Source organism: Schistocerca gregaria, chromosome 7 (genome assembly GCF_023897955.1).
Source record: "Schistocerca gregaria isolate iqSchGreg1 chromosome 7, iqSchGreg1.2, whole genome shotgun sequence".
Taxonomy (NCBI): domain Eukaryota; kingdom Metazoa; phylum Arthropoda; class Insecta; order Orthoptera; family Acrididae; genus Schistocerca; species Schistocerca gregaria.
In genome coordinates, this window is record NC_064926.1 from 237,511,877 (window position 1) to 237,525,121 (window position 13,245).

Sequence of the window (13,245 nt, forward strand, 5' to 3'; positions counted from 1 at the left end):
GTCTCGTGTCGTTTTTGGTAACCCAGAATCTACTCTGTAGGAATCAACATGGATTCTGGAAACAGCGATCGTGTGAGACCCAACTCGCTTTATTTGTTCATGAGACCCAGAAAATATTAGATGCAGGCTCACAGGTAGATGCCATTTTCCTTGACTTCCGGAAGGCGTTCGATACAGTTCCGCACTGTCGCCTGATAAACAAAGTAAGAGCCTACGGAATAACAGACGAGCTGTGTGGATGGATTGAAGAGTTTTTAGCAAACAGAACACAGCATGTTGTTATCAATGGAGAGATGTCTACAGACGTTAAAGTAACCTCTGGTGTGCCACAGGGGAGTGTTATGGGATCATTGCTTTTCACAATATATATAAATGACCAGGTCAGTATCGAGGGGGAGAGCAGAGTGGTCGCCATTATTTACAAACGCGGCAACTCCGCCTTTGGCCCTTTCCCCAGTCCGGTCATCCTTGTGATATAACATATAGCCCCTTAGTACAGGAGCATCAGATGGTTTTAAATGTTTCTCCCATAAACACCTCACAGGGGGTGTTGCTGTGCTAAGAGTTTCAGTTCATCCACATGTGTCTGGAATCCATTCGTGTTCCACTGTATAATGGGAGCCATCTATCAGGGTGGGAGTACCTTCATCCTCACTTTCTGTTGGGGAGGAGAGCCCACAACAGGTAGGTTCAGTTTTGGGGCGAGACGATTTTCCCAGTCTGACATCAACCTCCATCGCTTCTGAAGAGGAGTCGAGAGAGACGTCAGAGAGAATGACATCAACATCAGCAGACTGTATACCCTCAGTCTCCTTCAGCACGCAAGTCTTTACCTTTGGCTTTGGCTTAGATTTTTTGGTCTGAGGTGGCATTGGAGCCAAAACCTTAGAAGCGGTAGGTGGTGTAGCAGTGCTGGGCAGTGCACAAGACTTGACCTGGGGAGGGGCAGGAAGGTCCATGATGTCAGCTACCATGGCTTGGTCAGAAGGCCGGGGAAGGTGGGGGGGGGGGGGGGGTTGGGGGGGCGAACAGCAAGCTTCACAGGAACTGCAGCAGCACACGTACACTGACAAACACAGGTGCTAGTGCTGACAGCAGCAACCTCCTTTTGTGTAGCGGCATCAGTTTTCTAGACTGGCTGTTTCAGAATGGAAGAAAAGAAGGCGGCAAACATTGTCGGCTGCATGGACTTGTATATTTTCTCCGACTCACCATACGGGATGTGTTTTGTGGTTTTAAGTTTCTGGATCTTCCGTTTCTCACGGAAAACTCTGCATTCCCTACTCCATACAGGGTGATCCCCAGAGCAGTTGACACAACTAGGAGGAGAGGAGCAACCAACTCCCTCATGGGCGGCTTTACCACATTTCCCGCAAGTGGCTTCCCCTCTACAGCTGAGAGAAGTGTACCCAAAGTGTTGGCACTTAAAACACCGCATGGAGTTGGGGTAATAAGCCCATACACTGAGACGTAGGAAATCTGCCTTCACATGCTCTGACAATTTGGTGCTGCTAAAAGTAAGAATAAACGAGTCGGACTTCACGAGACCACCATCCACCTGTTTCATAATGTGTTGCACGTCGACAATTCCTTCCCGGGACCATTCAGCCTTCAGTTCATCTTGGGGAATGTCAAAGAGATCCCTGCAAGTCACAACACCTTTGTGGTAGTTCAAGCTGTAGTGAAATTCAGTCCCTATTGCAAACTCGCCAAGGAATTGTGCCTTCTGAAGGTTCTTGACTTGTTGGAAGCTAGATGTTTCAACCAACAAGGTTCCATTTCGCAAGTGCTTTATAGATTTTAAGGGTGCCAGCAATGCCTTCTAAGCCTTTCTGTATATAAAATGGTGAAATTTTATCGAAACTCCTCTCTTTTCTTTTAAATGTAAGAAACACATTCTGCGAAGCAGTTTGCATTCTTTTACCAGTAACTAAATCAGGAGGACTGACTGCATGAGCCCTCTTGTTGGACTGGGTGTTAGAACCTACCAGTGGCCCACCCTTTCCGCTGGGAGGTGAGGAATAAAAGTTCAAGGGTTCCGGCTCGGTCTCACGAGCAGCTAGGGAATTAGAAGTCCACATAGACAGAGCCCCGCGTACCTAGGTAAGCCTTATGCAACTGAGGTGCGGCAGGTTCCCCAGAGGGGAACAGCCATGCATCTCATTAGCGTGCAGCACACCTTGAGATTGAGGGGTTGTTCATAGAGGTTTATTCCATCCTCGCAATCTGGGCAGTCAAGACGAGATCCCCATTCACTGAGACACACAACGTTCCACTGCTGTGCCGCACCATGGTCGCTGAAGTATGCCCAGAGCTTAGGATGACAGGGACCTGGCAGCGCTTACCAGTCCCCAGATCAGGAACCCCGGTGTCGCCAAACCTGCCAGCAAATGAATGCTGAGCCCCTGCGGAGAGGGGGGGGAGGGGGGCAGATTCTTGCATCCCTATCTATCAATGATGACTAACAAAGATCTTCAAGTAATCACATACATGTATCACATTCATGGAGATCTTGAATCACATTTACTGTAATATCTGCATGTTTCTTCTGCTGCCTAAATGTTTTCCTTTAGTTCTTTACAAAAGGCTTGGTCATGTGCATGCATTACTTAGCAAGTAAATGGATTATAACAGGGTGTTAGTATCAGCATTACACCAACAATTATCTAATATCTTGCCACAACTGACATCCATCTTCCAGTAAAGACTCTTTCATAAAATCGATTAAGAAAAGTAAACATATTATTATTATTATTATTATTATTATTATTATTATCGTGGTCATCATCTTTGGTTTGAAGACTAGTTTGATGAAGTTCCCCACACTAACCAATTCTGTACTAGACTCCTCATCTCAGACACCTCTACGTGTCTACTACAACCTATCACCATTTGAATTTGCTTACTGCATTTGCCCCTTCGTCTCCCTCTAGCATTTTAGCCCTTACACTTCCCTCCAATGCCAAACTGACGATTCTTTGATGCCTCAGAATATGCTCTTATCACAATCTTGAACATCACTGTTAACAGCAACTGTGACTAAACTGCAGCTAATGAAGTAGCCAGCCTATCAGCTGCAGGAAGTCTCGTCATTTAAATTTGACCTAGGTTTTGATAGTACATGAAGTTACTTAAAAATTGTTGCAACACAATTATTTCTAGCTACCAATTATAGAGTAAAATAATTAAAATCCCCAACTGGACAATGAAACCAATACTTACTTGGCAACATATGAAAAATAAAAAAGTACCAAATAGACTTAAATAAAATAACTATATTTTTTGCACCATAGCGGTATAAAAAGTCTTAGTTATAAATTACAGGTTTCTCTCATGAAGAATTGAAAACAATGCTTTCGAAGAGGAAGTGATGTTGACAACGAGGTAATGCGGCAAAATATTTACACACGCACAAGTAACAGTTTGAAACCATCAAAGAAGTCTCAATTTCACAAGTGTAACTGTTATTTAAAGATGATCCTCTATTCTTATATTGTACCTAAAAACCTCTAATTCTTTCTAATATATCTAATCTTCTTTATGCTGGATCGCAATTTATTCTACTGTTTCTGGATTATCACCCAACAATAGTAAGTGTTCTGTGAATGTAGAATTATGCACATTAGTACCTTTTCACCTAAAAGATGTTCTTCATATCTTATTTTAAATGCCCCTAGACATCTATCAGGTCACCTTATACACACCTGAACTGCATAAAGGTTAATTTGCTGCCTTAATACTATGAATTAAGAGGCTACTGTCAGCAGAGAAAGTTAATTTGCAGTTATATTTGTTAACCGCCTGTGGTCTAATCACATAAGATACTGCATATTGCCTACAAAAGGCAGCGAAATGTACCATTTATTTTCACTTTCTCACTTTTACAGTCACTTAAGGTGGTACCTCTATATCTTGTTTTCTTCTAAAAATTGTCTATTACAGATGCAATTACTGTCTACTATAGATGGTGTGTATCCATTATTATAGGCTACAGCATCTCTTTAACTACTTTTTCTGTATTTAAAGGTGTTACTATTGCAGGATTTATAGATGAGTGAAAAAAGCCATCTAGCGAGACTCAGGGTTTGTTGAGTCATGTGGTATAAAATGATCTGTACTAGGGTTTTGTGAAAAATATTGAAAGTTATTCTGGCACCTATAATCACAGGTTTGAAATCTAAAAAACTTAGTTCATAATTTTCATTTTGTAACTCACTAGTAAATGTAATTTTTCATGAAGACTATTAAATGTTGTAAAAAGTAGGTCAGTTTCATCTTTTGTCCCATTAAACACAATCAAGATGTCATCAACATACTGCAAGCAAAATTGATCACCTAATTTTGTTTGTGCCTGACTTTTAAAAAAATTTTCTTCTAAAACATTTTTAAAAATACAGGCCAGAATGATGGCTAATGGGTTACCCACTGTGAAGTCATCTGATTGTTGAAAAAGGTTTCCACTAAAGACAAAATAATTATTTTTTACTGCCACTTTCAGCAGCTATATTAATCCTGTAATCTATTCATCTGTTAGTTCTTTTTTATTAGCTTTCAGGTTCTATTCCACTATTTCTAAACTGATATGAACTGTCACATTGGTGTAAAGGTTCATAAAGTGAACCTATCTGTGACTGATACTTACTGAAACATTATTCTGAAAAACATGTGATTTTTCAACCTGACTGTGTAAAATTTTGCTAAATCGTGGTATCCGCCATTTATAATGTTATCTATAAAATGAATTGGCTACCCTATTTTATGCACTTTACACTGGGATTGGACCTTTAGAGACTTTGAATTCATTTAATAAATCACTTTTTTTAAATAGTCTTTATCAAATGCTTCCTCAATTCAAAACTCCTAATTTCTTTCTGCGTATTTATAATCGGAACTTCCTCTCATTCGGAAACATTATTCTCCTACAAGAATTCTTTGGTTGGGCTACATATTCATTCTGACTGAGGGTTACAAGAGCCTTGTCTAAGTTTTTATTAATATTTTTAATCACCTGTAGATCTTTATTTTGTGAGTTATAAATTTCATGAGATACTCTGAACACTTTTGGAACTTCACATTCTTGTATTAGCTAAAGCTAATTTAAGGTCTACAATTAAATTTTCCAGTATAAATGAATATTTAATATTAGACATTGCATCATACTTAAGCCCTTTCCTCAAATGAATATTTTCCTCTTCTGTGAAATTTATTCAGACTTTATTAAACACTCTGTTGAAGAATATATGATCAGATTTTTGAAAACTATTGAAATTATGATATTGTACTGTAGGGAATATATTTTCAAATTTTGCTAGCTTCCTCTCATGTCTTTCACAAATTTTGTCTTTGCAATCACTTAGCTATTCATTAATGAAGACCCATAGCATGTCTATTTGAAAATTAAAATTCACATAAAAACTTTACTTACTTCTATACAAATGATATGCCTCTTCAGTCATAGTGTCTTTCTTTCTGTATAGCACATGTATTCTATCTGATATTATTTGTTGATTTCATCTTTTGAATGGTTTTCTCATACACTGTTTAATGCCGATGAAAAATTTTAATGCAGTTCAGTAGCAGCTCCATTTCTTCACATCTACTGAATTGGATAGCCATACCTATGTTAATTATATTTCTTCTGATGTTTTTATAATTTGTTACAGCCTTGGATACTTGAGCAGGTAGGAATTTCACAATCTTGAATGTGCTCGATACTACTGTGAGTATGTTCTCCAGAAATACATGAAGTTACCAACAAAATTGTGATAAGACAAACACTCATTTATAGCAACCCATTATAAAATAAACCATTACTAACTTGGTAGCATTAATCAAAACATGTTACAAAAATCATATGCTAACTAGCTCAGTACACATAGTCACTGTAATTAATATTGGGAATTTTAATTGTTTTACATCATGATTTGCAATTAGATATTACTGTTTGTTTTGCCTCAATTTTTAGGTAACATCATGTGCATCTGCAGAACATACAGTAGTATCAAAATGTAGGTCAAGTTTAAATAAATGAACTTTCTGCAACTGATCGGCTGGATATTTTATTGATTGATGTGCACTATTACATAATCCCAACTTTTAGGCAAGTTGTGGCACATATTCATTCCTCCTCCCCCCTCCCCCCCTCCCAATTCTGATTCAGTACCATCTTGTTAATTTCTCATTCTACCCATCTAAACCCCAACATTCTTCTGTGGCACCACATTTCAGGAGTTAACATTCTCTTCTTTTTGTGCTGTTTGCTGTTCACACTTCACTTTCATCTAAGGCTACACTCCAGGCAAGTGAGTTCGCGATGTGCGTGAACAGATTCATGATGCTTGAGATAGTCACACTTGATGGCCTTTGGGGCTGAAACCAGTCATGTATAAAATAAAAGTGCAACTGGTGACGAATCTCTTTCAAATTACAATATATCTCTCCTCCAGCAAAGATTCTTTTGTTTATGTTCATCTTATGACTTCTTTTCAACACATTAAACTTTCTGTTCAAGTGATTTTTCTTGTCCTTTGATTCCTCTCACCAGAAGACAGTGTCAACAGTGTCATCAGCAAACCAAAGAAGTTTTATTTTTGCCACCTGAACTTCAATTCCTTTACCAAATATCTAATAGGTTTCTTTTACTGTTAGCTCTATGTACAGAATGAATAACATCCAGTCTAGGCTACAAACCTGTCACATACTCTTTTCAATTGCTGCTTCCTTTTCACATCCTTTGAATCTCAGAAAGTTGAACCTAACTTATTACTCTCTCTATTGTATGCCATCTAACATCAGAACTTCAAAGTACCTATTTTAGTCAACACTGTTGTTTTTCTTCAACCTGTCTTGTAACATACATTGTAGCATCAGTAATGCACTATGTTTGCCCACAGTTATCTGAAACCCAAGTGAATCTTCCCCCAAGTAGTCTTCTAACAGTCCTGATCCTTTCTTCCATGTATAACATATATTAGTAATTTTACATCATTACTTATTAAATTAATGGTTTGCTACTTACCGTAAAGATGACACATTAAGTTGTAGACAGGAACAACTAAAAGAAACTTCACTCATTAGCTTCCAGCCACAGCCTTCATATGAAAAGGGAACTCATGCATTCAGTCACACAAGCAAGCACACCTTACGCATTCATGACCACCAACTCTATCAGCTTGGACTGGAATGCAAGTGACACATAGAATAGAAGCAGCAATCTGGAATGCATGGGGAAGGGGAAGGGATAGCAGTGTATAGAGGGTGGGAGGGGGGGGGGGTGTGAGAAGAGTGCTGTCTTGCAGGTTGAGTAGGGGTTACTGTCATCAAGTGAACCGTCAGGAGGTTGTGGGACACAGATGTGTGGAGAGAGGGGGTAGAGGGCAGCATACAAAGAGATGTGGGAGACATGAAAAGGGAGGAGGTGACAGGACGGGTAGGGTGGACACTGTTTGGTGGAGACTGCAGGGCCAACATGTTACTGAAGGCTGATGTGGGGATAATTTTGGGAGCGTAGAATGTGTTGTAAAGATAACTTCCATCTGCACAGTTCAGAAGAGCTAGTGGTGAATGGAAAGATCCGGACGACTCCAGCACAATGACAGCCATTGAAATCCAGCATATTACTTTCAGCTGGGTGGTCTCCTTTGCTCTTGGTCAAAGTTTGATGGCAGCTGTTAATGCTAGTGAACAGTACTTCCTATTCCAATCCTGTCACAGGCTTATCCTACCCCATCAGAGGCCAGACCACCTGTGAAAGTAGGATCTCATCTATTACCTCTGCCGCAACCATAGCACAACTTTTAATATTAGTATGACTACTAGAATAAACAGCCACCACGAAACTGTGGCCAAGAGCAAAGTACACCAACCTGTACATAACATGCAGCTGAACATAACATGCTTAATTTCAATGACTGCTTCACTACCCGAGCCATATAGACTCTTCCCTCCACCACAAGCTTTTCTGAACTGCAGAGATGGGGTTATCCTTACCACAAAAAGCATTCTCTGCTCCAGAAATTATCCTGGCCTCAACTTTCAATGACATACTGTCCCCACACTCACCAACTAATAGGTTCCATCCCATCTGTTCTATCACCTTCTCCCTATTCATGTTTCTCACTATCTTTGTGTGCCACCCTCTACCAACACACCTGCCCATCTGTTCCTGCTCCTTTCCTTTTTTGCTCTCTGCTCCTGAAGCACCCCCCCCCCCCCCCCCCAATCCCGTTTCCTCCAACTTTCCTGCCCCACAACCTCCAGACACTGTGCCAGTTGGCAGTTTATTCCCCGCTCACTCCACCAGACAGCAATCTTCTCCCCCCACCCATACACTGTTACACCTTCCCCTTCCCCATCCCTTCCCCATCCCCTCCAGATTGCTGCTTCCATGCAACGCAACAGTCACATTCCGGTCCCAGCTGCCAGAGATGGTGGTCACATGTGCATGAGCAGTGCTTGCCTGTGCGAATGAATGTATGCGTGTTTCCTTTTCTAACAAAGGCTATGGCTGAAACCTAATATGTAAGTGTCTTTTAGTTGTGTTTGTCAGCAATTTAATGTGTCATCTTTACAGTAAGTTGTAATTTTTCGTTTCCCTACATTGTTGATATTCCTACCTGGAGTTTCCCTTTGTTTAATTCCATACCCAAATTTTTCTGGAGGAAGGAAAATTTTTCTTTATGCTGTAATGCTCTTAGGTGATCTTTTTAATGTTAGATGCAAGATTATTCAAAAACATGTAACCATTTTCAAAACACACTTTGTAAACTTGGCTTCTTTGTATGGTATAAAATAAACCATTCTGAAATATTCACTGTTGTGACAAATAAACTGACTATTCAATAATTACACTGAAGAGCCAAAGAAACTATTACACCTGCCCAATTACGTGTAGAGACCCCGTGAACATGAAGAAGTGCCGCAGCATGACGTGACATGGACTCAACTTATGTCTGAAGAAGTGCTAGAGGGAACTGACATCATCAATCCTGCAGGGCTGACCATAAATCCATAAAAGTACAAGGGGGCGGGGGGAGATCCTTCTGAATAGCATGTTGCAAGACATCCCAGATATACACAAGAATGTTCATGCCTGGGGAGTTTGGTGGTCATCAGAAGTGTTTAAACTCAGAAGAGTGTTCCTGGAGCCACTCTGTAGCAATTCTGGATGTGTGGGGTGTTGCACTGTGCTACTGGAATTACCCAAGTCCATCATAATGCACAATGGACATTAATCGATGAAGGTGATCAGACGGGATGCCTATGTATGTGTCACCTCTCAAAATCATATCTAGATTTAGCAGGTGTCCCATATCACCATTATAGAGCCTCCACCAGCTTGAACAGTCCCCTGCTGACATGCAGGGTCCCTGGATTCATGAGGTTGTCTCCATACCTATACACATCCATCCACTAGATACAATTTGAAATGAGACTCATCCGACTAGGGAACATGTTTCCAGTCATCAACAGTCCAATGTCAGTGTTGATGAAGCCAAGTGAGGAGTAAAGCTTTGTTGTGCAGTCACCAAGGGTATACGAGCAGGCCTTCAGCACTAAACGCCCATATTGATTGTTTTGTTGAATGGTTTGCACTCACACTTGTTTATGGCCAAGCATTGAAATCTGCAACAATTTGGGGAAGGGTTGTACTTTTGTCACACTGAACAATTCTCTTCAGCTGTCATTGATCTCATTCTTACAGGATCTTTTTCCAGCCGCAGAGATGTCAGAGATCTGATGTTTTACTGGATTCCTGATATTCACGGTACACTCGTGGAATGGTCGTACATGAAAATCCCCACTTCACTGCTACCTCGGAGATGTTGTGTCTCACCGCTCGTGCCCCAACGATAACACCACATTCAAACTCACTTAAATCTTGATAACCTGCCATTGTAGCAGCAGTAACCGATCTATTATCTGTGCCAGACACTTGTCTTATACAGGCATTGCCAATCTCAGTGCCACATTCTGCCTGTTTACATACCTCTGTATTTGATATGCATGCCTATACAAGTTTCTTTGGTGCTTCAGTGTGTAATGTAATATAACAATATTAATAATATTCATTTATACAGTGGAATATAACCAGCCACTTCTGTGTTTCTGGGGATCACAAGCTCTATGCATTGTTACAGTGACTTGATATGTTTCTATAATGCCCAACAGGTGGCAGCACTTGAACATGTAAAATGTTTGAACATGCATAAATGTGTACATGAGATTTCCAGTGGGAAAAAATATTTCTGTTGCAACTAAGACTTTTTAGTGTTTCTGTGGAGTGGGCTGAAGTTGCAACCCTCTGACTCTGTCTCCCTCTCCATCCATCCATCCATAAACACAAAACATATCCAAGATAGTACGTTACCTCATTAACTCCAGAAGCACACTCACTGTTACATGAGGAGTCTTGTTAACAACGTATGGTTTAAGAACGCAGTCCAGTGCCTTTGAGTATTGAAATTTTCTTAAATGTACATCATGGTTCGACATCTGCACAAGTTTCTTTTCAGCTACAACAACATCCACAGATGTTGGCTGGTAGTTATCTGGAGCATAACGATATGAGACTTTGCGTCTTTCTTGTCTGGATGGTTGAATTTCATCTTCCCGTCTAGATATTGATATCAAACCATCCACCATACCAGCTACAACTGTTTCATCCTTGGCCTGAAATTGTGGAAATTATATACATTCTTATCTGCAACTCACAACAAGTAACTCAGCTATAACTGTTTCATCATTGGTCTAAAATTGTGAAATAATATGCAGGATGAACCGGAATTCCAGCAACAGACTTTTAGAGGGGTAGGGACCAAAACAAGAAAAAAGGTCGGGTAAACACAATCCCTAAAATGCATACATTAACAGACATGAAGATCTCTTCATCTTCATTACTGTGAGACATATCTCTTCTACTGAAAGCTCTTTGCTTCTCGTGTTTTGAGAGGTGGTATTATGGACCAAAACAAGAAAAAATATCCAGTAAACATGGACTCTAAGGTGAGTTCCTTAAGAGCTGTCAGCATTTGTTTATCATCACTGGCAGGAAACATACCTCTTCTACGAAAAACCTGCTCTCAACTCTTAAAGTATGCATTTTGGAACCCACATTTACTGGGAATTTTTTTCTTGTTTTGGTCCATACTATCACCTCTGAAAGTTTTTTGGTGGAGTTCTGGTTCACCCTATATGTACTTATCAGACACTTACAAAATAATGCAGTATGTAATAGTAATGGTAATAACTGACATGTACATGCATCTTGTTCAACCAAATGCACCTATACAAGCTAAAGAGCTTTAAATTTCTTGAAGTTGATACTATAATTACTACACATCAGTTTATAATCCAGTGTTAACAGGCAGTCTTTTAACCAGAAAATACTTTCATCCAGTGAGCTTCACTGGGCATCACTATCCATCCATCTGTCCGTACATTCACCAATCAATCCACCCATCCATTCACTCACCACTATCTGTAAACCTCATCCTAAGAGACAAAGAGACATCAGAAATGTAGAACAAGTCAAAAGACAAAGGGTATTCAGAAAGTAAGTTCTGATTGGCCACAAAATGAAAACCACAGCGAAAATCAAAAATTTTTTATTTGCAACAGTTAGCTGCAACTTCCAGCTACTTATCATCATAGCCGCCACTTCGACTTAGACACCTGTCATAGTGTTGTACCAGCTTTCCAATACCCTCCCCACAAAAGGCAGCCACCAGTGCTTTCTGTCTCTGTAGGTCTACAGCTCATTGTCTGTGCCAGAATGTTGTCTTCACAGCCAGTGGTTCATGTGAGCAGAGATGAAAGTCAGAGGGAGTCAATTATGGAATGTACTGTGTGTGATCAAGCACTTCCCATTGAAAACGCTGCAGAAGCATCTTCGTTCCCCCTGCAGAATGTGGCTGAGAATTGTCTTGAAGAAGGAAATGCATGACAGTTTTTTTTTTATTTGGGCTGTATTGATTCAGGCGCAATTTTTCACCAGGCCTTTGTACTTGACTGGATACCTTATTTTCTAGTAACCTTTATGTGCTCACTGTGCATGCAGTCCTGGAAAGAGCGACATGATGCAATCGATGGGTGTACTACAGACACTGTCCAACACATGTTTTGTAAAGCTTCTTTGAATTTTCACAGCAGTTTCCATTTCGTGGGCAATCAGAACTTATGTTCCAAATAGCCCTCGTATGTATCTCTACAGGGATGCAAGGATGATAAACAGCTTCTATGGACTAATTTAACAAGCAACTAGCATTAATGAGTGGTGACACATTAATTATTGAGGGCATTTACCATTCTCCAGTATCACTTAAAAGTGCTATAAATTAATGTCCTACAAATCCAGTAGAACAGCCACTACACTGAAAAAATCTGCTACTATTCACATTACATTAGTTAGCTGTGCTTCTCTACTTTCTATAAACAAAAAATTATACCAATTATTACAGTAGGATAACTGAATGTAGTCTCATTTACAGTGCCTACAATCCCCTAAAGTGTTAGGAAGAATCTGAAAATAATTTTAGTTAGCAAGGTTTTGCCACACTGCTACTATGAAGCTGTTATTTTGACCCGAGAGCATGTAACTCTACTTAATAGTTAAATGATGGTATTCTCTTGGGTGAAATATTCTGGAAATGAGATGGTCCACCATTTGGTTCTTCATGTGGGCATATGCAAGAGAATGCCATAAATTAAAAACAAAACTCGCACTGGAGCAGGAATGTTAAATCCTTAACTGGGTAGATATACTAGAGACTTTAAAAAGGGAAATGGATAGACTGAAGTTAGATATAGTGGAATTAGCGAAGTGCCTCGGCAGGAATAACAGGACATCTGGCTATGTGAGTGCAAGGCTATAAATATAAGATCAAATAGGGGTAAAACAAAATGAGAATGCAGGTAAGCTTCTATAAAGAGCACAGTGAATGCATTTTCATAGCCAAGAGAGACACAGTGCCATTGCTCACCACATTAGTAACTCAGTTTATATGGCAAGTAACTGTGGAGTTGTAGAGGGAGACTAAAGAAATGAATACAGAAAGCAAATTCGAATGTATGTAGGTTCCAATGGTTATTCTGAGATAATGAGACTTGCACAGGATAGGCTAGCATGAACAGTTTCATCAAATCAGTCTTCAGACTGGAGACCACAACAACAGGCTCAAATATTCAGATAGTATGTACAGAATGTGTTGCTGACAAGACATCATTTAATTCAGATTCAAATTTCCA

General features: G+C 39.9%; 1 protein-coding gene across 2 annotated transcripts in view; it reads right to left on the reverse strand.

Annotated features, from left to right (window-relative positions):
- LOC126281873 (U3 small nucleolar RNA-associated protein 15 homolog) overlaps nt 1–13,245 on the reverse strand; it is a 43,793-nt gene that overhangs the window by 12,684 nt on the left and 17,864 nt on the right. Inside the window, exon 7 of one of the 2 annotated variants that reach the window (XM_049981150.1) lies at nt 10,370–10,671. In XM_049981150.1, the coding sequence (XP_049837107.1) occupies nt 10,370–10,671 (302 nt within the window). The remainder of the gene's footprint in view (nt 1–10,369; nt 10,672–13,245) is intronic. The other variant, XM_049981151.1, reaches the window with a different exon arrangement.